At 53.0% G+C, this 24959-nt stretch overlaps 1 protein-coding gene across 7 annotated transcripts in view; it reads left to right on the forward strand.

Annotated features, from left to right (window-relative positions):
- Positions 1 to 1589: 1589 nt before the first annotated feature.
- Positions 1590 to 24959, forward strand: part of WNK2 (WNK lysine deficient protein kinase 2) — a 126849-nt gene continuing 103479 nt past the window's right edge. For all 7 annotated transcript variants that reach the window (XM_054588023.1, XM_054588027.1, XM_054588028.1 and 4 more), the window contains exons 1-2: positions 1590 to 1801; positions 2216 to 2883. In XM_054588023.1, the coding sequence (XP_054443998.1) occupies positions 2218 to 2883 (666 nt within the window). In that variant the 5' untranslated portion in view covers positions 1590 to 1801; positions 2216 to 2217. The remainder of the gene's footprint in view (positions 1802 to 2215; positions 2884 to 24959) is intronic.

A 24959-nucleotide genomic window follows, 5' to 3' on the forward strand; every position in this document is an offset into this window, starting at 1 on the left:
AGTCTCCCCAGGAAAGACAGTAAGGTCTTCACCCACCCCACCTCTGCCTGGAAGGCCCACTCTGGGTGGGAGGACTCAGATCCCCACATCAAAGGATGTCCTCAGGCTGGCAGAGCTCTTGTCTGCTGTTGTCCCGTCTTCATGTGGACTCTGAGTTTGATGCCTGTCCCACAAGTGGACGTGAGGACTGCAGCCTGCATTTCACAGGTATGTGACAAATGCCCAGCCCAGTACCACCACTTTGTGGAACCATGGCTCTCTGCTGATGGAAGGAGGGAAGTCCTTATCTGTGGCATCTGCCCATTTCCATGGTATAAATTCTCCCAGCTTTGCCAGGTGTCACTGAACAGAGTTAGAAAGAGACACTGGCCCTCACAAGTCGGTCTCTGCTGGCTTCAGCACCCAACAGTACCCCCCAGCACCCTGCAGAAACTCAGAAAGTCCTGCTGCTTTGGTAAGTCAGCTTGATACCCCCTACCCCATTCTAATTGTGAGGGTATGATGTCACTTGAGTTCCTTTGTGCCAAGGGCTCCAGGTCCAGCAGCCCACAGGCACACCATGTGTCTGAAAGTTTCTGTGTGCTTGACAGTATGTCATGCTAGGGGGTGAGACCAACATGGCAACAGCTTGTTAGCTCCCTTGGACCTACTGCCTCCCCTTGCCTCCAATTCCTCCTCTGGAAGTGGGCCAATGACTACATATCACAAGCTTAGAGAGGACAGGGTGAGAGCCTTGCATGCAATAGGGCTGGGAAACTAGTAGTGTAGTCTTTGCTATATGCCATTTCCCCACAATAAGCTTCAAGATGCCCAAGAGAAGAGCATGCCCATGGGAGCCCAGAGGAGGAAAGGAGAGGAGGAGATCTGGTAATAGGGGCAGTGTCATTTAACAGAGGTGGGTCAGGCAGAACGTTGTGGGCCAAGGGGCCTCTGCAAGGCTCTCCTGCCCCTATGCATCCACATGCTAGTTTGGCCTGTCTTAGGAGTTCTGGGATTTAGGGCAGATAATTTTTGCCTTTGGGGTCTCGGTTTGCTTAACTGAAAAATAAGAATAATGATTACAGCTCTTGCCCTCCTGACGATGTCGTGAGGTACTGATGGATCCTGATGAAGTGAGAGAAGGGCACTCCCCCTGCTCAGCCAGGCTTAGCCCCTGTTGGGGCAGGGGTGGGACTTAGTCTTCTTCCTGAGGTCTTCCTTTGAGTGGGGAATCACTGGCCCTGGTCCTTTGCCCTGTAGACTGCCCATTCTGCCCTGGCACAGAGCTCAAAGGTCTGGCACACCGGCTATGCTAGGTGAGGCAGAGAACCTGTGCCTCTTCTCCGGGACACATGGGGCCCTCCGCAGTCAGCAGCCCTGCAAAGCAGTCCAAAGAGACTCGGGGGGCCAGGAGTACAGCCTTGACTGGGAGCTGAGAGACACTGAGGGCACGCGCTGCTGTGGAGCTTGGGCAGAGATCTTGAGGGGACCCTGGGAAGCTTGTCCGCAGGTGGCCGAGCGCGCAGTAGGCCAGGTGGGCGTGCCAGGCCCCGCCCCGCCGCGCCGGCCGAGAGCCACCAGCACAGGCCCCGCCCTCCTAGCGCGCCGGGTCGGAGCCGGTGCGGTGCCGAACGCGGCCGCGGCGAGCCCGAGCAATACGCACGCGGGAGCGCGGCTCCGCAGCTGGCGGCTCTAGGGAGCACTTCACGACCTGACCCGACCCGGAGAGCGACCCCCGCCCGGAGCGCGTTTCCTGGCCCCAAGCGCGCCCTCGCCCGTCCCGGCCGCCAGGCCCCGGGCATGGACGGCGCCCGTTTGCTATGTGAGTGCTGAGCACCCCGCCCGCCTCCTTTGTGTGCGCGCCGCGCCGCCGCAGCCCCCTCCTCACGCGCCCCTCCTGCACCCCCGGCCAGGTCCTTTGTGGAGCCATTGCCTGGCAGGTTCCTCCCTCTCCCCCAATCTCCCCGTCCGTCCCTTCTGCAGCCTGCCCCGGCCCCCTAGGGACAGCCCAGCTGAGCAGGGCTGGGCTGAGTAGGGCACGGCCTCCTCCCCCCAGTTCAGATCTCCCGGTCACGTAAGCAGCCCCTTCCCCAGGGAGAGCCCGTAAGGCCCCTTCGTGGCCAAGGCGGGACGGGAGGGCAGGGCGCGGGTGCTGCGGCGGCTCTGTCTCATCCCACAACCCGGACAGGTGCGGCGGGGCCCGCGCTCACGCGGGCCTGTGTGTCCTTGCCCGCAGAGATGGACGGCGATGGCGGCCGCCTAGATTCCCCTGGAGCTCAGATGGAGGTCGGGCGCGGCGCGGGGCCCGCGGGCATGGCGGAACCGGCGGCGGTGCCGCGGGCGCGGGCGGTGCGGCCCGGGCCACAGCGCTTCCTACGGCGCAGCGTGGTGGAGTCGGACCAGGAGGAACCACCGGGCCTGGAGTCTGCCGAGGCTCCGGGCGTGCAGCCCCCGCAGCCCCTGCAGCGCCGGGTGCTGCTGCTCTGCAAGACCCGCCGCCTCATCGCCGAGCGCGCCCGTAACCGCCCCGCCGCCCCAGCGCCCACCGCGACCGCTGCGCCGCTGGGTGCCTCCAGTGACCCTGGCTCAGAGCCCACGGGTGTGCAGGAGCCGGGCCTGGACCCGGTTCCGGCGCCCGCCCCGGACGGCGGGCCTGGAGAGGAGGCGGCGTCAGTCAGGAAGGACGACGCGAGGGTGCCCGGGGAAAGGCCGGAGCCTGGGCGCGCACGCCGGGACGAGCCAGAGGAGGAGGAGGACGATGAGGATGACCTCAAGGCCGTGGCCACATCCCTGGACGGCCGCTTCCTTAAGTTCGATATCGAGCTGGGCCGTGGCTCCTTCAAGACGGTGTACAAAGGGCTGGACACAGAGACCTGGGTGGAGGTGGCCTGGTGTGAGCTGCAGGTGAGGAGTGCTCTGGCCGCAGTTGCGGGGTGGGCGAGTGTGTCTTCCCGCATGTCCTTGTTCCTGTAGTGTCCTACCTGGCCTTAGGTAGCATTTGGGCAGCAGTGTGTCACCTTATGTGTGGGTGGCCGGACGTGTGGGGGTGGGTGAGGAGGGGTGGCTGTGTGTGATGCAGATTGGGTGATGGAGGAGGGATCTCCTGGTGTGTGGTGGCATCCAAGTGTGTCACAATGTGGCCCACACTGGAGAGTGGGCAGAGTGGGCACTTTGGAGGGTGTGTTTATCAGTGTTACTCCTTCTTGACTTCCAATTCCAGGGCTGTACCGACCCAAGTTGTATGGACCTTGGTGTCTTTGCAGAAGCAATGTGAGGGCTGCAGGACCCTGTGTCACCGGCTTGGGAACTCTGAACTGCTCTTAAATGAGCACCTTCCCAAGTTGTGCATGGTGTAGGTGTCCTGGCCTGGGGTTTCTAAGGGGCTTCTTCTGACGTAGGGTCTGTTTAAGATGGGGCCTGTAGGACAATGCCTGAAAGAGCTGTGAGTAGCCTCTTGAAGCTCCCAAAGCCCATTTGTTCACAAAGTGGGTGCATGATGTCTTAAAACCAAATCATGCAAAATGCAAGTGGGTGGCTTTTTTTCTCTTTTTTTAAATGCAAAGGCTCTGGGCATGCATTTTTCATAACCTTGCCCTCATGTTGGCTGTGTCAGCCCCAGCCTTGGAAGATTATATAAACCGTAACCTGAGCTGTCCCCGGGCCATGCTTGTAACAGTGGGTGTTTACTGGCTCTCTGTCTTTTGTGGGGGCAACTGTCCAGCATGGGGCTGGCCTCAGGAGTGTAAGCCTACGCCAGCACCCTGTAAAGTTAGCTGGGCCTTCCAGGCTTGACGCAGGGCCTCTGGCCACACTGCAGGCCGCCTCCCTTTTTGGCTCAAAAAAAGGATTTGGTTGATCTGTTCTCCAGGTTCTGGCTGGGGGTGTGCATGTGTGTGTTTGTGTGTGTGTATGTACATGTGAGAGTAATAGAGAATTGGACTAATTTGGTGGTGCCAACCTGTCCTAACCCTTTCTCCTGAGACAAGGAAGTCTAGGGGTCACCCCTCCCCGGAGACCCTTTTCTGCCATGGAAATGTAGGTGTCCCAGGGAGTCTTTCCCAAGCAACTGACACCTCCTCTCCTTCATGGCCCTTCTGAGAGGTGCCCTGGGGTCCGTGGGGTGTGCTGGGGATGGCATAGGAATGAGTGGGCATCAGTGCTCCTTGAAAATGTAGAGGGTGGAGAAGATCTGAAAGTGAAATATCTGGGGGAAAAGAGGATTTTTGCTTCTAGAGAGTAACCATGTCTCCCTACCTTCTTGCTCTTGCCAAGTGACCCAGCATGGCAGTCTGAGTACCCACTGTTGCTACCCTGTGGAATGCCTGTGCAGGGGAGGACGGGAGTGGGGTTGCTGTAACAGGCAGATTTCTGGGTTAGACTTCAGCAGCAGAACCCTGGTGATCTGGCTGAGGCATTGCAGGTGCTGTGACCTTTGGAGGAGGAGGTTGTTAACTCCCATTTCCTTTAAGGGAAGGCAAGTGATTTGGCCTCTAGGTTTCTGAGCACAGCTCAGAGTTGGAGCCTGCTGCTGTCCAAGGGCCGTTAATCCTGGACTTTGGGTGGTGGTGGAAAGACTGGAGATGCCTTCCCATCTGGTGACATTCATTGACCAGGAGTTACTGGGAGCCCTAAGCCAGTAGGGAAACCATCCCTATATCTCCCCCCAATAAGAGGTTACTGTTAACGTTTGCTTTTGGCCGATGTGCAGCATTTTGGGTCAGCTGCCTTTTGCTTGGCAGGGCTGAGAGATACCAGCTTAGGACAGCCAAGAATCTGCTGTGTGTTCAGCCTCCTCCTCACTGACCAGGAGACTGCTGTTTCTCCCACTTCATTGTTGAGTACCCCTACCCAAGGCCACCAGTGAGGACATATATGGCAGAGCGAGATTTTAGTATCATAGGAGGAGGCCCCAGACTGGTGTGGCAGTCCACTTAGGACTGAAGATGAGTGTGGAGGGTAGGGCACCAGGTTAAGCCTCTCAGAACACTGTGCACTGGGAGAGTGCGATGAATGGTGTGCTGGCTTTGTGACTGGGGAGGGGTTTACAGGGTGGAGATGTTCTTCCACTCCTGGGGCCCCCTGGGATTCCTGAGTGTCAGGGCTCCGTCCCAGTGGAGGGCAGGTCACTTGGAGTGTGCCCTCAGCACAGGGGCCTTTATATGGAAGGAATCCTCCCTCCCTTGAACTCTCTTCCCTATCTTCAGAAGTACCTTGACCAGGAGCTTTGGAATGTCCCCAAAACTCACCTTCCAAAGTCTGTTTAATTCTCTTACCCTCTGGATGCAGGGAAGCATTAGGACCTGCTGGTTTCCTCAGAACTGAGGCAGTATCGCCTGCCTACTTTTTCTGGGGTTTCCTGCCAAGGGAAGCTAAGATCACATTTCTGGATCTAGTAAGTCTTATCTTGAAGGCCATCAGGTCCCCGTGACTTAAAATTTCCTTCCACGTTAGTGTTGGAAAGAGAACAATTCGTATTCATCTTATAATGAAGGGCAGCAAGGTATATCACCTCCTGAATTTTCCACCTGTCCAGGGGTGACCCTGATTTTTGGGGAACCACTTTAAAGCATTACCTCCCTGTCTCTTTTCTTTCTAATGAACTTTGATTCCTGGCGTCAGACCATGTCGCGACAGCAATGGAGGAGGTGCATGCAGATGCACCCAGAATCACTGTCCTCGCTCTGGCTCGTTTCCCAAACACCCAGGTCCTTCCTCCTTTGGTCAGTGCTGGTCCCGCACAGACTGTATCCTGTCGGACAGTGCTTAGGTCCATAGGGTTTTTTCTTGGCTTTGGGATTCCTGGAAGGAACAAGTCTGGACCACTGACACTGTTCCAGGCAGCTCAGGTCACTCGCCCACTTCTGCACCTGCGTGAGACCTGAGTAGAGAAAACAAAGCCAGCCCACATCTGGCCAGCTCTGGAATCCTAGTTGGAGGTGGCCTGGCCCACCTTGGAGAGAACCGTGTTTTCAGGCCATCTGCTGATGCTGCCCCTCCTGTCATTGGCCCCCATCTTCAGGGCCTTAGCCCTCTGTGCTGCCTCCTCCCCACAGAAGGCTGCTCTGAGTTGCCGTTGCAGGGCTGGGCACTGCTTCCTAGGGGGTCACATCTGGAACCTTTGTTTCCCATGGTGGTGTCCAGCATGAGGGGGTCCTTCTGCCTCATGGGAGTGTTAGTCCTTGACCATCCACCCAAGCACTGTAGGGCCCTCTCAGGGTACCCTTGGGGCTAAGCCCCACTACGTAGGCCCTGGATCTCCCAAGTGCTGTCATGAAGCCATCCTGCTGTTCCGTGCTGCCTGGAGGTGGCTGGGCTCCTGTGGGGATGGTGATGGCCTGGGCTTTAGGCTGGGGAGTGGCTTCTGGATGTGGGGACCACGGGACCTGATAATGCGTGACCTGCTAGTATCCGTTTGGCGTGGCCACAGAGGCACGGTGTTCCCCACCTGCCTTCCCCAGCCTGATGTCTGTGTCCTATTCACCATCTGTGCCTTGGATGTGGATGGCACACCTGGGGGCTTGCAGCGTGTGGCCATGCTGACTGCACTGGTCCACTCGCTATCCTCAGAGATTGGCCAGGTCTGTCTGTTGTTTGCGTGTCCCAGTTGCCTTTCCTGTGACTGTGGGTACCCCACCTGCACTGGTACCGAGCTCACACATATGCCCTTGTAGGTGTACAGTTACCTTTCGTGGACAGGCCAGGAACCAAGCAGCTCCTGGCCAGGGTTGAGAGGGACCCTCAGAGGCCTCATCTGCTTTCAGAGGAGCCCTGAGCAGCTGACGTGCCCACGAGATAGTAATTGCACATTGTAGCAGGACACTTAGAAAGGGCTTGAGTCAATTTGCCAGTGATTACCCTGCTTTGTTATTTTTATTAATGCCTGAAGAACTTAGTTTTGTTGGGAGAGCTGTATTTTGAAATTAGTTGGATGCCAACACTGAGCTTGCTTTCCCAGGTGACATCACGTGTAACGCCAATCATGATTCTGGTTTTGTTGGTGAGAAAGGTTGGCGCTAGCTACCTAGAGGCCTGTAAAGATGCTTTCCTGTCCCCCTGCTAGTGCAGAAATGTGGGTGCCCAGCATCCAGAGGCCCCACCCCTGCCTGAGTGGTGTTGGTGAGATGGATGTGGTGGTCAATGACAATGGTCAAGCAGCCTGAGCCGTGGGTTTCCATCATGGGCATATCAGGCATTCTTGGCTCCTTCCCTGTTGGAAGCAGACACTCCTAAAGCTGAGTGTGTGTCTTTCTGGGCACCCTTGGAGGCCCTGATGTATAGGGCATCAGCTGAGCCTGAATCAGGGCCAAATCACTTGAGTGGCTTGGGCCCAGACAGCCTTACTCCCTGGGAGGGCTAGTGGACATCTCTCCACTTCTGTGCCATTTCTTGGTGGTGGGTGGGGGCTTACTCTGAGGTGGGTGAACTTTGTTGGTAGGTTTTGGGCCAGAACATGACAGTGGTGAGAAAAATAATTGCCAAGAGAGGAGAGGGAGTGGGTGTTCAGAAGGTTCTGGATGCCAGGTCCCATGCCTGGAGCTCAACAGAGCAGGCTGCTATAGTTCCTTGACTCAGCCAGCATTTGTTGGGCGTGCTCTCTGGTTCCATCGAAGGTGTCACAGTGAGCAGGACCACCTCATGCAGAGATGTTTGTGAGAAGCCTGCAGGAGAGGGAGCAGGGGGAAGAGTGTTGGGAGCCCACCTACAGTTATGTGCTGGTGGGCTTGCACTTACTTTGCGTAACACCTCGGACTAGCAGCTGTCTGTGTGACTGTGGGCATCTCTTGGGGCCTGTGGCTTGGACCGGCTTTAGGCCAGAGCTGGATAATGCCCAAGGTGATGACGCAGAGCTCCAGGTCACTGCTTTGGTGGAAGAAAACTTGACCTGGTCCAGCAGAGGTTTGGGCCACTTTAGGTCTCCTTTATGGTCCACCCTTGCTGAGAGGTGAGGTGAGTGCCGGCATCTGCCTGTGGTGGTTGTAAGGGGCATTCAGGAGCCTTGCAGCCAGGCACACAAACATCCCAGAAGTAGGAGACATGCTATATTCAGACCCCAGCCCCACAGCTTCCTGGCAGGGAGTCCCTGCGAAGATACCTGCCTTTGTGAGCCTTTATTTACTCTTCTGTGCATTGAAGATGGTATTAGCCAGCCTTTAGGGGGCCATGGAGACTGTTGAGAAGTGTGTCTGGCATTGAACACAGAGCATGCACTCACAGTGAAGCTTTTCTCATGCCATGCTTGCTCCATCTCAAGTAAACAGTTTTAGGAAGCAGAGATTGAAGTGGGGAGCAAGTGAACCTAGAGAAGTAGGGAGACCTACCTACAGGCAAGAAAAAGCACCCTGGGTGGTGGGGGACTTCTCTGCAGGCAGGCTGAGCACCTAGCCCAATCCTTGTAGCTGCAGATAGAACAAGGTTGTGTGAATGCAGCAGCTGAAATCTCTAAGAAGCCAGTTAGGATCTGCCTCTGGTCATAGACAATCTAGGTCCTGTGTGTTGGGTAGAGAGGCCTCCAGTGAGATCAGCTCAGAACAGAAGCACAGCCCATCTGAGGCTGGCAACATGAGGGTCCACTGCAGGCTTTCACGCTTCAGCGATTTTTCAGATCTAAATCTTTTCTTGGGAGGGTTGAATTCTAAGATTACCTGGAAGACTTGATTATTACATCTAATTTATGTCAGCTTTTTAATAATATGTTAAGTTTTGGGGGAAAAGAATAAAAGGAAAGAGATTAAGACAGTGTGCATTGGTGAGAGAACAGACAAATAGATCACTGGAACACACTAGAGAGTCAGAGACAGACCCACATAATGTAGTCAACAGTCCTTTGACAAAGGAGTAAAGGCAGTGCAGTTGAGAAAGATGGTCATTTTAACAAATGGTGCTGGAACAGCTGGACATACGCATGTAGACAATGAACCTGGATGCAGAACCTACTTCCTTCACAAAAGTTAACTCATAATGGATCACATACCTAACTGTAAAATGCAAAAGTATAAAATTCTTAGATAATAACATAGGAGAAAACCTAGGTGATCTTGGGTGTGGAGATGACTTTTTAGATACAACACCAAATTAAGAAAACTGTTCAGTTGAACTTTATTAAAATGAAAAACTTCTGCTCTATAAGGCGCTAAAGGACAATGCAAAGACAAAATGTAGACTGGAAGAAAATCTTTGCCAAACACATATGTTATAATGGACTGTTATCCAGAGTATACTAAGAATTTAAAAAAAACCCTCAACAATAAGAGAATCAAGATGATGGAGGAGTGAGTGAAAGTCACGCTGACCTCCTCCCAGGACCAACCTGGAATTAGAAGTAAATTGTGGAGAAGTCACCTGGAACAAACAACTGAACAAGAGTGAGAGAGGAGCCTTATAACCTCAGAGACAGAAGGATCAGCTTTAGCGTAGTCTAACTGGTAAGGAGTGTGGTAGAGACTTGAGAAGGTGGGCGGGGCGCCCGCAGGCAGCATCACCAGAAGGATATTGAAATTGCCATTTGGATACCCCCCCACCCCTGCTGCCAGAAGAGTGGGGTCTAAACCTTAAGTGGGGATCTCCAGCCTACAGCACCAGAGCCCAAAAAGTACATAGATAACAGCCAACTGCAAAAAGTGAAAAGCAGCAGGGTTGCTCTCTGCCAGAGACAGGTGACTGGAGATGCAAAGAGCTGTTTAAAGGGCTAGCGCATGGATTTTTGTTTGTAGCCACTTGTCCTGGGCTCCAGCAGAGGCGGAAGCAGACTGGGCCAGAGATGCCTGAGGAGAGACTGGGGAGGGAGGCTTTGGGGAGAGAATTGGGAGAATGGCCAGTGGGATCTTGGTGACTTGTCCCCCATATGGTGGCAGCTGTCTTGCTCAGGCAGACCACTCCCCTGAGCTGCAACAGCGTGAAAGACTTGGAAATTTACATCCACACAAAAACCTGCACACAGATGTTTATAGCAACTTTATTCACAATTGCCAAAACTTGGAAGCAACCAAGATGACCTTCAGTAGGTGAATAGATAAACATACTGGTACAGACAATAAAATACTATTCTGTGATTTAAAAAAAGCTCTCAAACCACAAAAAGACATGGATGAATCTTAAATACATGTTGCTAATCAAAAGAAGCCAATCTGAAAAGATTACGTACTGTGACATTTTGGAAAAGGCAAAACTATGGAGACAAAGAGATCAGTGGTTGTTAGAGGTTGGTGGTGGGGCGGGGGGTGGGCACTGAAAATACTCTGTATGATAAAATAATGGTGGATACATGTCTTTATACAGTCAAAACCCATAGAATAAACAGCACCAGGAGTGAACCATAATATAAGCTATGGATTTAAGTTAATAATAATATATCAATATTGGCACATCAGTTAATAATGAATGTGCCACATTAATGCAAGATGCTAAAAATAGGGGAGGCTTTTTGTGTGTGTGAGGGAATTCGTGGAAACTGTATTTTCTGCTCAATCTTTCTATAAACCTAAAACTTCTTTGAAAAATAGTAATTAAAAAGTGTAACAGCTACATTAAAGAAGTTTGCAGAAATGAAAAAAATGCATAATCCAAGTGAATACAACTTAACTATTTTTGCATATTACCTTGAAGTTTGTTCAGACACATACCTTTTTAATAAGTACAGCAGCAATCACAGGGTGCCATAGCTTTTAAATTCTTCTTTTTGGTTCTAGGAATGTCTGCTTCCAGGGGTCTTGGTGCTGGGTGGGCCCAGGTAGGGTGCTCCTGCTCAAACCCACCTTACCTTAAGCTGGGAGTATGTCCCCAAATGTTCAGGAGTGAGGCCTCCACAGCAGCTCCAAAAATGAAAGACGTGCCATGAGCTCTGCCAAGACACATGGGCAGAGGAGCCATTGGGATGGTGGGGGGTGCTTGGGTGAGGGGCTTGGTGCCCCCAAGTCCTGATGGTTTACAAAGGACTATTTTGTCTGGGCTACAGGGGCACCTCCTTGTCAGGGAGGTCCAAGCCTGGCCGTCAGCTGGCTTGTGAGCAGGACATACGTGGGGAGGGCAGGAATGGAGCTCTGAGCTCATCAGGTCCTTAGAACCACCTTTAGAGTTTTTGGGACTCTTCACAGATGAGAAAGAGGCTCAGATGAGGTGGGTCATATTTAAGCTCATAGAGGAAAACAGCCACTGGTAGCATGCCCCATGTCTATTCCCTGGATTGCCATCTTTTAGGTGTGTTCAAAGAATTGCTGCAGAAAAACTTGGGGAGTGCTGGATCAGACAGATATGGCTGTTGTGGGACTTCTCAGAGACTATAAAATGCCCACTGTGTTGTGAAGTTCTTGAAGGGATGGGTGTGGAAGGCACCCCCTCCACTTTTTCTTTCATTTTCCCAGTGTCTCATGGGACCAGAATTATCTCTGGGGAATGATGTGTTGGGCCGACTTTCGATAGAGATAGGGATGTTCCCAGGGCATGTCTTGGCTTTGTTGCAAAGAATGTTGGAGTTGGCAGTGTTTGAGGTCTCAACATGGAAAGCCGGTCTTGCCCTCGAGACTCCCAGCTTTTCTCAGGCTGGATGCTGCCCTGGAAGGATCCATCCTTCCTGTGATGTCTACTCTTCTCTGAGACCCTGGCTTTTCTGGCTGTATAGTTGCTCAGGAGCCAATGTGCTGGGAAACGCTCAGCTTCAAGCCAAATGTGAGTAAGTGATGCAGAACTGTGATCATCCCCAGAATCTGAAATTTTGAGATGTCCAGTTGAGTGCCACAGTGTTGGCTGGGACAGATATCTCTACTTTTCAGCCATGTTTGATTTGTCCGCAGTCTTATTGCCTCACAGCAGCAGACAGGCTGTCACAGCTCCAGGATTCACAACCACATTTGAAAGCGGAAGTGAGTGAGAGGTCAGGTAGAGGTTAGGTTTAGGTGTCCACATTTTAATCTATAAAGGAAAATGTTTACTGTTAATTCTCTTTGTTGTCCCTGGTAAGAATGGGATTACAATGGGCTCTGGAAAAGGAGTGATGGCACAGGTAGATTATGGTCTGTTCCATGGAGATGGGCATAGTGGATTTTGTAGGTAGGGAAGGGTGGTAGCTATGGGTGGGGTGGCCTGCCTATGTCTGTCTTGGTTACTTCATTCCCCCAAGGTCTTCCTGGTGCCATTGTTCCATGAGGCCCTTCTCTGCCTAGGCTTCTGTTACCTCCAGGGGCCACAGCTCCCCTGACCCCCGTCCTGTCCTTCCCTTTTCTAGGCTGTGGAGGGGATCCCCTTCTTATCCTGTGACCCAGTCTTCCCACCCCCTCCCCTTTCCTCATTGGAGCTCTCTCCTCTGTCAGCAATCCAGTTTTCATTTCTCAATAAACTTTTTGTTTTGAAAAACTTACGAAAGTTGGTATTACCCATTTTTAACATTTTGCCACATTTGCTTTATCTCTTTCTCTGCACATGCTTTATTCTGGTCCATTTACACCTCACCTGGAACATTCCTGCAGCACCTCCTATAGGAATGCGGACATTTTCCCACAGAAACCACAGCTGTATCACAGTTAAAGCTAACTGAACGCTCTCCGCCATGTGTCTGACGTGGACTGTGCCCCCAGTGGTGCTAAGCACAGCTTCCCTTCAGAAGCAGAACCCAGTCAAGAGTGGTGCATCTCGTCATGTCAGTTTTAATATAGATCAGTCCCGTCTTTTTTTTTATCATTATTTTTGAAACTTTTGTGGCCTTGCTTTTTTCTTTTACAGAGAGCACATTCTGGACTGTCTGGCATTTCTGCCTGCATGCACTCAGGCCACGTTCTGCAAGGGTGCTGTGGGTGGTATTGGTTAGGGTCACAGATGCCAATCAGGCCAGCACCCTACAGGCATTGCTGGCTGGGGTCTCTTGGCCAAGGCGAATCTGCCTCAGCTGATGAGAAGGATGAAGCGCCCACAACCTTTAACATGAGCCTCAGCATCTGGAGATGATCCTTTTGGAATCATCCGGACTTTATGGAAACACAGATCTGATCCCATTGGTCCCCTTCCCAATGGGCAGTCAGTGGCAGAGCTGGGACCTGATCTGGGCTGCTTGGGCATGCTGCTAGGAGACTGGACTGCAGATGTGATTCTCCTGGGACTCACAGCTGCTCAGCTTCCTGCCTTCCTGAGCCGGAGCACTTGCACAGAATAGTCCTGCCTATTTTAAGTTGAAACACTGACGCTGTACTCCTGAGCCCCTGGTGCCTGGCTGCATGGTTTTCTGTGGGAGAAGGAGGTCCCACAGAGAGACTTGCTGTTAGGAGGACCCTGACCTCTAAGGGTCCACCCTCAGGCCTTGCTGCCTGTAAAGGAGTTTGTGTCCACTGGGTGCCACTGTTTATCTTGGAAGCGGGGGTGGTGCGGGAGGAGAGGGCTAGTTCCCATGTGCCAGCACTAGATCCCCTCCAGTGAGCAGGGTTGATGAGGATGGAGGAGGTAGTGGGTGATGGATCAGGAGGCCACTTCATGGGGGAACTTATGTTTCCAGCTACATAATTTCCTAGGAATGTGATGGATATGACAGATGCCGAAACCTGAAAAAGAAAAAATGGCCCCAGATTTCTTTCCTGAGACACAACAGTTTTCACTTTGGCACCAGTCCCTCTTGTCTGCCTTTTATGTTCTTGGGTATTCTTGCAAAGTATACTGTGGCCCCACCTGCCCCATCTTTGTTGTGAGCCCACTTTGGGATGATGGGCCCACCAGCCTCTTCTTGTCCTCTCGGATGTGAATTCAGAGTAGGCTCAGCAGTAGCCCTGCCCCTGCAACTGGGCCCAGGTTCCAGCATGTTCCTCTTACCTCTGGCCTGGGACCTCACACATGAGCCAGAGACATGGGATGTATCTTCTCAGCCTGGCTGCTTCCAGGGCTCCCGGGGCCTCTTGGAGGAAAGATGGTTGCCCCGCTGTTTCTTCAAGCTAGGAAGGCATCTTGCTGAATTGGCCAGCAGCAAACCATTGTCACCTGACCAGACAGGTTTGAGGAATTTTTTCTGTTAAGAGGTTCACGCAGGAGAGCAAATTCATCTTTTTTGGAAGAATCATTGTGAACGTGAAGGACAGAGGAGAGAGGATGGGGAGCAGGGGAGGGGTGCAATGATGGGATGTCTTCCTGGGTATGTTGGGGTTCCTGTATGCTTGAATTTTGAGGAAAACTGTCATCCTGAAGCCTTTTTACACAATACCAGTGGTTGACCTGACGGGACTGCAGGGTCATCAGTTACCAGCACAAGGTTCCCCTGCTACTGTTGAAAGTCCCCCGGAAGAGGGCCCCTTTTCTTTATCTCCCTAGGGCATCAAGGGCCATTCTGTGCTCCTGGTCAGGGAGCAGGCACCAGAGCGGGCCAGTTCTAGGAGACCCTGTGGAATGCTCTAGATGGCTATGTGTCCTTGGCTCCTGGGGACATGCAGCACCCAACCTGACCTTACCTGGCTGCGCCCTAGACCCATGACCTACTTGCAAGCTATGCTAGCATTTGGTTTGACTCCTGACATGATGTAGGGGTTTGGCTTGTCACATGGGCCATTGGGATGCATGGGGGACAAAGGCTGTCCTTGACGGTGGCTGTCTGTCCTTTGTCAGGCTTCCAAACATTTCTGAGCAGGGTCGCTCTTCCGTATGACAGCTGCCTGAGTTGTCATTCGAGGGCTTCAGGTGAGGACTCTGGACAAAGGCATGAGGGCTGGACTGTGGGTCTCACGTGGGCACCTGAGCAGACCCAAACCTGGAGCCCCACTTGGGGGAGGGACTGTTCATGTTGGGAGGGGTTTGTCTTCTGGGGAGGGGCAAGGGCTGTGCTATGTGGGGAGGGTAGCTGGCTTATGATATCTTTGGTGGGTGGACGGGGCAGCTGAGGGTTCTGGGTTGATCACAGGGTGATGGAGAACCTCATGGTTTCTCTGTTTATGCGTGGGTACTGACATGAATGATCTGGAATCACGTAGAATCGGGCAGAGCCCTCCTCGAGAGGACATGAGTCTGGGCATCCCGGGCCCTGCTCCTGCAGTCTTCTGGCTGACTGTGGGCGGGATTCTCTGTGCCTAGTTGCCAGTGGACACACTGACCCCACTGACAGCATGTTATGGGTTTAGGGGCTTGTCTGCTCATCCCATTTTGTCAGCAGGCTGCCTTTGCAAGTGTGGGATTAATGTCTGCTGGATGGCGTTCCTTGGTACCTGCAGGGCCAGGGTGCATTTCGCCTGCTGCATGAGGAGAGGTCTGCACAGATGATCATCCTTGCTGTTTATGAAAGGAAGGTTAAAAAGGAGGCCAGAAAGTGAATAAACACAGCTGGGCATACTTCAGAGAAACAGAATAGGATGAACTGAGGGAAAGTGGCAAACCACATTAAGAACAGTCAGCTGGAGACAAATTGAAGCAAAAGTGGATGAAAAGAAATAGTAAAAGTATTTTTAAAAAGAAATGGATAGGTGGTATTTTATAAAAATAAGACACTGAAGGACAGAGGTGTGTTGCCTTATTGAAACTGCGGGAGCCTAGCTGGTGGATCAGTTGCTGTGAGCCCATGCCACGGGAGGTCGAGCTGCCCCCAGCCTCTGGCCTCTGGCACCACTGCTTCTTTCTGTCCTGTGGATCACCTAGAGTTTCTTGCATGTGGGTCTCAGGGAGGGAGTCAGCCTTTCCTGCTGCCTATACACATCACGATGTTCTTTGGGACTCAGCCCCGGCTGTACCTATTAGCAGTCGGTCCCTTGTCCACCATGTGGGCCTCCAGAGTCTGTTGTCTATCCACCTGCTGTTGGATTCTTGGGCAGTTTCCACTCTGATGTCCCTGGTTGAGGGGGAGGGGTGGCTGAGGTGATGGGGGTGGGGGGTGTCTGGGACTGCTCTTTTCCTGGTCCTTTGTAGCAAGAGACCCGTATCCTTGGCTTCCCAGAGACATTTATCTGCCCCTGCTCCCCTCTTGCAGTGGTTTGGCATGGCGGCAGCCTGCATGGGGCTCAGTGTCAGATGACAAGGAGTCACACTATCATCATCCCTCACTGCTCCGCCTGCCCACCTGCCCCTCTATGGTCCCAGGCAGCATGGTGCTTGGCTGGCTTTGGGCTCAGAGCTGGTTGGTCTGAAGTCATGTGTCAGCCTCTGTAAATGTATGATGACAGTGATGATAAAACACAAAAGTCAGCTCTGTTCCCAGAAGGAGTGAGATGGTGACTCTGGAGCGTCGCGGCCCTGCCGGCCGCTTCCTGGAGCAGTTTGTGTATGCATTTTTGAGGCAGGCCCTTTGTGTCTGCCAGCGGAGCAGTGGCCCTTTGAGATCTGGCAAGGCGGAACTGAGTCAGCTTGCCAACTTTCTGCCTGTTACTGGGCTGGGCCAGAGTTCACAGGAGGGTCTCAGCCTTCATACTTGGATTGGGACAAACTCTTGGCCCTGGGAGGGGCTCAGAGGAGCCAGGGGATCTAGGGTTGGACAAGGGCACCTAACCGTACAATAGAGGGGTCAGTGCCCAGGTTGGGCTGTTGGGCCCTGGTGCACTTGTTGGCCGCCACAGACCCATTGCATGGGCTTGCTCCTGTGGCCTGTGTGTGGCAGCAGTGGTACCTGACCCCGGCTTCCCTACCCCTGGCTGCTGCACATACAAGCCGAGTGTGCATTGAAGATGCCCTGGATGCCTCTCTGGCCTGTGTGGGCATGTGTTCTGTCTTGGGTTTGCTTGCTAGGGAATAGGCCTGCCTGCCCCATGGGTTCTGTCATTGGTATGATGAGCCCTTTGAGGTGCAGGGTCCTGGCAGTGGGGCCAGAGCCCTGCCAGGCAGCAAAGGCTTTCTTTTTGGACAGGGCAGGAACTGGGGCGGATGTTCTGTGGCTGATGTCCTTTCAACAAAAGGTTTCTTTTGTGTTTTCTCTTTGGGGGAAGGAAAATACTCCGGGCGGGGCAGGGTAAGTACAGGTTGGTGGAGGTTGAATCAGGCTGGTGTCGAAAGCCGTTTGACTCTGAGTATAATTACTAAGGGTTGTAATGACAGCCACATAATTTCCCGAAAGCTCATTGAGGCCTTTGCTGGCATGTGCTGGTGTTCTCTCTGCTGCAGCCCTGGGCTGTGGGGACCTGAGGTCCATGAAGGCTACACTTGGTGGTGTCAGCCTGTGTTACCCTGAGCTGCCTTTGCTGGTCCCTTGAAGCTCAGAGTCATGGTGGTGATACACATGCTGGTGGGCTGGCTTTGGGGAGGTGCTGTCTAGAGCCTGGAGTGTGCTTTGTGAACTTGGCAGCTGGTGTGTGAAGCCGGTGCTGGGACACCAGCTGGTGGTCGGGGTGTGGCATAGGAGAAGGTGTGGCAGCCAGAAGCGGGTGCACTCATGGCCCATTTGACAAGGGCCCTGGGTGGGCAACAGCAGAGGGCTGCAGTAGCTGGGCATGCAGATGATATATGGGACGCTAGGACCTTCTTTCTTTACTTACAGAAGGAAAAAGCAAAATAAAAGATATGGCAGTGCTGCCTTGACATATGGTGTGAAGCCTGGAGAGGTCTGGCCACAGGGAAGGTTGGCAGGGAGCCTGCAGGGGCAGCTGTTGTGTCCAGGCCCAGGGTCAGGTGGGTGGTCAGAGTGTGAGAGGCTGGGTGGTGGGGGTGTCCACAGCCGTATGCTGCAGCCTGGGAATGAGCCAGCTTACATGCTGGAGGGACTTTGCAGATGCCTTTGACTTGGGGACCTTGGCATGAGAAATGATCCTGGTTATACAGTGGGCCTTGTGTCATCACTTGGGTCTTTATGAGAAGGGGCAGGAGGGTCGTGGGGTGTTGTAGTGATGGAAGGTACCAAGGAACTTGGTGGTCTCTAGAAACTGGATCTGGGGCCAATTTCCCACAAAGCCCTAGGAGAAGGCATCGGTGCTCGTGAGACACCACCTTCTTCTGCTGTTTGGGCTGCAGTGGGGACTTGTTACAGGAGAGACAGGGAGCCATCCTGTCTCCCAGAGCGAAGGCCAGGGCTAAGAGTGTCTGCCTGCGGGGGAAATGTTGGGGACTCGTGGGCAAGGCTTGCTGTGAGCAGGGCTGGAGCCATTGGTGGCATCCTGGGTTGGCACCCCTCCAGGTCAGGTTTCAGGGACAGCTGTCTGGAGTAAGTGCTGGAGAGGAGGGGCTCACCTGAGGCCACACTGGGGGTGTATTAACCCCCTTGTCTGGTCATTGGGTACAGGGGCTATTGAAGGCCCTTGGAAGATATGAAAACAGCATTCAGGGACCTGATGGCTGTGTGGGAAGTGCCAAGAGCAGCAACCCAGAGGGTGGTCATGGTCTGTGTCCAGGGACCCATCCATGCAGGTGGCCTCCTGGCTTCTGGCCTTGTGTCTATGAGGGATGGGGGAAGGAAGGGGGGCCCCTGAAGGCTGCATGTGACCAATACTCCATGGCTTCGGGGGTGGGGTGGCTTCTGATGGGGAGGGAAGCCTCGGGAGAGCCTTAAAGAAGCCTGAGCACCCTGGGCAGAACTTCTGGGCAGGGGTGGCTAGACCAGGACTGTGGTGCAGAAGGACCCAGGGTTCTGTCCTAAAAGCTCCTGCCTGGGGCCTGGCCTCTGGGGGTGGGGGGAGAAAGGGCACATGTGTCCTGTCCACCTATCATATGTGCTAAGGCTGGGATCTGACTGGGCCTCACCTGCCAGGACTGGAGTCTCCATGGCAGGGAGGGAGAAGATGGAGCCTACATCCTCATGGCTCTTCCCTCAGGCACTGTTGCCCTTCGTGGGGGTGTCCCGGGGGTGGGCAGGGCTGGAGTGCTGTCCCGCTGCTCCCCACAGGCTGAGCATAAACCCAGCCTGCAGGTGGTGACAGTTTTAGGTGAGAGGAGTCAGGAAATACTAGAATATGTTCGACCCAGGGTGCTCAAATCAGAAATGTGTTCAACATTTGTGAGAGATTCTGTTTCCTTCTGGTACAAGTGTTATTGTTCAGCACCTCCCTCTCCCTAGTCTTTATTTGTGGGTCAGCTTTACCAGTGAGCTGGGGTGTGAGGACCAGGGCTGGCTGGGTGCTTTGATGGCACCTTTTCTCTTTCCCACTCACAGTCAGTCAGTCTTGCCCCTAGCTAGCACTTCTCTGTCTCGCCCCCATCTCTGTCCCCCTTCCCCATCACTGGTTTGTCCCCTCCCCTATCTGTGTCCCTCCCCATCTGTATACCCTCCCCCATCATCTATATACATATCTCTGCCCACATCTTAGCCATCCTCCCCATCTCTGTTCCCCTCTCCTCATATCTGACCCCCTATCCCTGTCCCCCAATTCTGCCTCAATCTCTGTCCCCCATCACTCTTTTTCTGTTGCTTCTCCCCTGTCTCTACCTCTCTCCCTCCATCTCTGGTCTATACATCTCCATCTTTACTCCCCCGTCTCTGTCCCCTCTCCCTCACCTGTCTCCCATCTCCATCCCCACCCCTCTGCTGGCTGGAGCCCCATATCCATAGCAACCATTGCTGCTGTGGAAGCTGGCACCTGCTCCCTCATCCCGTGGGGTGGTATTTTTGGCACTGCACAGATTTTATTTTATTTTATCTTTGGTGTTGACTTTTACTCTTTGAGCACTACACAGAAGGAGCTGAGGGTAGTATGCAGGGGGGCCTTTGTTCTGGGGGTGCCTTGCCTGAGGGCCTCCCTGTGGGGTCGTGTAGACATGGATCCTTTCCCATGGGGCCTTGTAGAAGCAGACCTTCCCACGGGGTCCGGTAGATGTTACCTTTGTCTGTGAGGTCATTAGATGTGGCCCTTCCATGATGGGTCCAGAAGACACGGCCCTTCCTTGTGGGGTCCTGTGGACAGGACAGAGATACTGACTACTTTGTGCAGCATGTGGGGTGGCAGATAATGGGGGTCAGAGGTTGTATTGGGGCTTTTGGTCAGTGACTCTGGATGACAGGAGGACTCCAGGGCAGGTGAGCCTGGACGTGGGGTAGCCTAACATTGCTGAGCCCCAGCTGTGGTCAGAATGACAGTTCACCTGTATCCCCCACCCCCACCCACCCCCCAGTGCCTTTTGGCACCAAACTCAGCCCAGGCTCCCAGGCTCCCCAGCCCCCGCCCCCAGGGGGCTTCGCAAAATGTGTTAGGCAGTCAGGACCCAGCCTGTTATGTAAATAAGGATACTGACACTGCCAGGGTGGTCCTGGGAGTCTCAGCTTGGTGTTTCCTTCTTAGCATCTAGCTTTCTCAAGGCCACATGAATGGCATGGTGTCTGGGCTTCTTTCCCTACCATGTGGGCCCCCTATTTCTTTGGGTGTCAGGGCTGCTTTACCCATCATTCTTGTCTTGGCAGCTGTGAGCACATGTTATCCCAGTGTTTGGCAACTAGTAAGGCTCGGCTTCACCCCTTGCCAGGGGTGCCACCGGGATGCCCAGGAGACCCTGTTTGATTCAGCACACTTGGGCATTGTGGCTGGGAAGAGGTGAATTTCTAGGTGTCATTAAGTTGGGATACCAGGGAGAGTGGCGGCTGCTTGGTAAGGGGTGGGTTGTCCTATGGGCCAGCATTAGGGCTGATGTGTACCCTGCCTGCCCTCAAGGACTGGGTGCTAAAGGTGGTCCATGATGCACCTGCCGCCATCAGCTCTGGCTCATCATACCCGTGTGTTGAGTTTTCTTGGGAAATGCTATGAAAGCAACTGGGTGTGCAGTCCCTAGGGGCCACAGAGAGCCACCCCCTGCTCCTTTGCCTGTGAGGTGGAGTGACCTTCTGAGCGGGGAGTGATGGCCGCTTGTAGGAGTCTATAGGGCTGCCCACAGTGCCTGTGCCTGGCCTGGCCATCCCAATAGGGCCATGCTTGGTGCGTCCAAATCAGGGACAAGACCAACAGCATTGGAAGCTTACTGAGGGCCAGAACATCCCAGCGTTGCTATTTCTGACTTGTAATCATGGCCATTCCAAACAGGCCAGGAAGTAGAGATAATGACTAATAGACCATGTTGTACCTCCAGTTACCATCAGAGGCTCCTGTGTTTATCTTCCTCTCAAACCCTCGGACCTGGATGAATCCCCACATACACACCTGGGGATTGCCTGCCCAGATCTTGGGCCCTGGGCTGCTGGCCCACCGACAACCTATGAGGGGTGTCTCCCCGCTCAGCGCAGCCCAGGTATCAGTCCACCCATCCTCTTTGCCCCTTGAGGAGATGGAGCCCAACAAGGGGATGTGGTTTGTAGGTTTTACAGAATTGGGATTCTGTGTCCACTGAGTGTGTTTGGTGTATTCTATAATAGACACCAAAAGGGGCACTTGAGGGAATCAGTGCCACTGTCACCCACTCGGGAGGAGAACCTTGTGTAACATGGTTGCTGCCCAGAGCAGGGCCTGGAGACATGGCCAGGTGGTTTCTGCTTTTAATTTCATGATAAGCAGATAACAGAGAACTGAGGACACCGGGAAGGAGGAGAAGGTCCTCACATACTCCCAACTCTGCCCTGACCACAGCCCCATTCTTGCTGTTGTTGCTCTGGTGAGGGTGACTTGGGTGACTTTTATTAAATCCCAGCCTGATTACTGTCACCCTCACTTAGCCCCTGACTCCCCTGAGATCTGCACAGCCTTCGTCACCACATCCAGGCTGTCTCGGGATGTTGGCTTTCTTGCAACTATAAATAACTGTCCGGTGAGCAATTCCAGACACATACAGGCAGCAAGGTTTTGGAAGACTCCCTGTGGGAGCCCAAGGGTGCTGGATGGCATGTGGTGACTGAGAATAGAGTTCTGTGTTAACCTGCCACCCTCTTACTTTGTATTCGCCTGAGAAATATTTTTATTTTATTTTTTATCCTCACCTGAGGACATTTTATTGCTTTTAGAGATGGGGGAGGATGGGAGAGAGGGAGAGGGGGGAGGGGACTTTGATGTCAGAGAGAAACCTTGATTGGCTGCATTCTTGTACATACCCGGACTGGGATATGTACTGTGACGAGGGATCAAACGCGCAGCCTGCGTATGTACCTGACTGGGAATCGAACCTATGATCTTTTGGTCTACAAGATGACACTTGCACCACTGAGCCACACTGGCCAGGGCTCTCCTGAGAAATACTTTGAAATCCTAGAGGGAATACATTTTTACAAGGCAGAAGTGTCCCTTTCTGTCAGCAGGCCATCAGCACATGCTCCTCTGTGTGTCCTTTGTGTGCCTGTTCACACATGTGCAGTTGCCAAACCTATGGCTGCCCAAAGGCCTGGGGTCTACAGGGCTTGTGGGGTATGGCTCAGGAGGAGCAGTTCCCAAGGACACAGTTTTTCCTGGCAGAAGGAACAAAGCCTGTGTTATGCAGTGACTGTGCAGGGCGCTTTCCTCAGACTCCTGTCTGTGTGCCTGTGAGGGCATGACTGCTGTCTCTGAGCAGCTCTGCTGAGGGTGAGCTGGAGGATAGGTACTTTCTTCATGTGCAGGGGTCCCAGAGTGCTGTGTGTACTCCACTCTGAGACCTGCTTACCATCTCTAGTGCTGCTTCACCTGTGCCAGCCATGCTCCTGGGAGTCTGCAGGCCAGGTCACAGGTCCATGTCCCTGGGCAGCTGAGTGGGAGGCAGTGCCCTCTGCTTGGGAAGATCCTTATGCTTCAGGGATGCTAAATCAGGGTCAGACCCTATACCTGGAGGGATCCGCATGTGTTGGGGATGCTGAATGCCTCGTGCCTGTTAGAATCCCCTCATCTTGGGGATGCCAAGTGGGGGGCAGGGCCCAGTGGGGGGGCAGGGCCTATGCCTGGGAGCCCAGTACACCATTGTGTCCCTTTTCTGTTTGGACTGTAAGGGGATAGGACAGACATGCCCTGCCCTTATGTGGTGATGGGTTTAGGGGGATACATGGATGCATGAAAGGTGCAATGAGGGCTGATGGGGCCTACTGGGTCCCCAGAAGCTCCCTGGGGGACAGATCCCGGGAGGACGTCTTCCAGGGTAGTGGGGTCCTCTTTGCCCCACACAGCACTGAACAGGTGCCTGCCCCTCAGATGGTACTTCGCCCTAGCCTGGGCATCCTCACCTGTCGTGTGGATACGAGACCAGTGCCTCACTTTGCCACTTGGAGGTCTTCTTTGGTTGTGTTAGATACTTCTGTACCTCTTTAGGATATGATATTTAGAAGACGTGGATAGGCAAAAATAAAATAAAAATCACCCCGATCTCACAGAAAAAAGGTAGAAGCACAACCGTAGTTGAGGAGGTCATGTCATGTGTGATGTGATATGTGACATGTGTGCCATGATGTATGATGTGTGGTGTGACATGTGATGTGTGATGTAATATGGAGCATGTGGCACATGACATGGTGTACTGTACTGTTACTATGTGATGTGGTAGGCTTTTTTAGGTAAGGCCTTCATGATGTGGGTGGTTTCTCCCTGGCAGTTGTACAGGTTTAGGTCTGCCTTCAGTCCCTCACTCATCATTCAGTTATTTATCTCACTCTTCATTCTTTCAGTCACTTGCCCCTTCATTTATTCACTCACTTTTTGTTCATTGCTCATTCATTCATTCCTTCATTCACTAATTGTTCTCATCCATTGGTTGCTGGGCATCCTCATACCCTGCAGGGACCTACAATCCTTGCAGGATTTCCTGCCCTTTCTTCTGGGGCTTCTGGGTGTCACTAAAGTCAGAGGCTGGAAGGTGGGATAAGCAGGTGTTGGCTTTAGGTGCTAGAACTGATCCCATTGCTGTGCTTGGTGTAGCTTATCTGCGAGGTGTGGTCACAGCATGTGTGTCAGCAGGGCAGTATCCTGATGGAGCTGGCCCCTCTCCGTCACTCTGTCTGATGGAGGTTGGCTTGTTTCAGTCAGGCCTCCACACTGCTTCCTCCCTGTTGTACCCTAGGTTTTGGGGTGCTCGGATCTCCACATGCTTGGAGGCAGTAAGGCCAGGCTGACTGGGGGTCATGCCTGACCTGCCGCTTGTGAAGGTGTTGAGCCTCTCTGAGCCTTAGCTTCCTCTCTGTAAATGGGAAGCATTGCATTTGTGTGGCTCATAAGGGTAAGTACCAGGGGCAGATGTCTTGTCTCAGGGTCATTTTTGTGGGCCACTGGCTGTCCAGTAGATCATGGCCATCAGTAAATGTTTGCCTGAGGAAGAGATAGATGTGGGTGTGCAGGGGGCCATTTCTCACCTGCCAGGGTGTGAGTGACGAGGAGGGACCCACTGCAGCTCTCCTGACCTTGAGTACACATGGTGTCAGACCTCAGAGTAGCTCTTGGGCCTCTGGTTATTCCCATCTGTTGGAGGTGACACATCACAGGAACAGGTGGAGAAGTCCTTGTGGGATGCTGGACATGGCTTCTCCAGGTCTCAGTCGTGAGATGGGGAAGTAGCTTTACCATTACCTGGGGAGTGAATGCTCCTGCAGGGAGGGAGCCCCACTGAGCCCTGGCTCTGTGTTCAATTTGGGATTTTGTTCCAGTCTTAGGGAAGGACGAACATACCATCTTCTCGTAGGTGATCAGGGCAAGAAGGATGGTTGGGCTTCCACATCGGCACAACTGAGGAGACCTGCGCTGTAAAGCTAGACAGCCAGAGGAGGGCAGCACAGAGGGTGATAGAGAGCAGGGTCGCTGGGCTGGCATGCTTATTTCACTGTGTATTGGTGATTTTCGGTCATTATTTCATCACATACTTGCATATCCATGCAGTGGTAACGTTAACAACTGAGGTGTGGTCTCAGATGTGTCTGAAATGTGTAATTGGACAAACCATTCTTGGAGCTCTAAACTTTGTGCATTTGAAAGTTTGCACTTAGAAAGCCTGTTACGCATTCTTATAGTTTTTTTTCCCAGTGGTCCACTAGAGATTACAGCATGTACCCTTGATTATTAAAGTCTGATATAAGCTTGTAGGTCTTAGAATGTTGACCTTCATCTACCCCCATTCCCTCTGCCTCCCTGCTCTGATATTGCTTCTAAGATTTTTGCATGTTCAATTCTCAGGAGGTTTTCTTTTGTTTGTTTTTTACTGTAATGTACCTTGGTGTGGTTTTGTTTGTTTTAACTTGTTTGGAGTTTATAGCA

This window comes from Pteronotus mesoamericanus, unplaced genomic scaffold (assembly GCF_021234165.1).
Source record: "Pteronotus mesoamericanus isolate MK-2021 breed Mesoamerican mustached bat unplaced genomic scaffold, CSHL_Meso_final scaffold_125, whole genome shotgun sequence".
NCBI classification, from domain to species: Eukaryota; Metazoa; Chordata; class Mammalia; order Chiroptera; family Mormoopidae; genus Pteronotus; species Pteronotus mesoamericanus.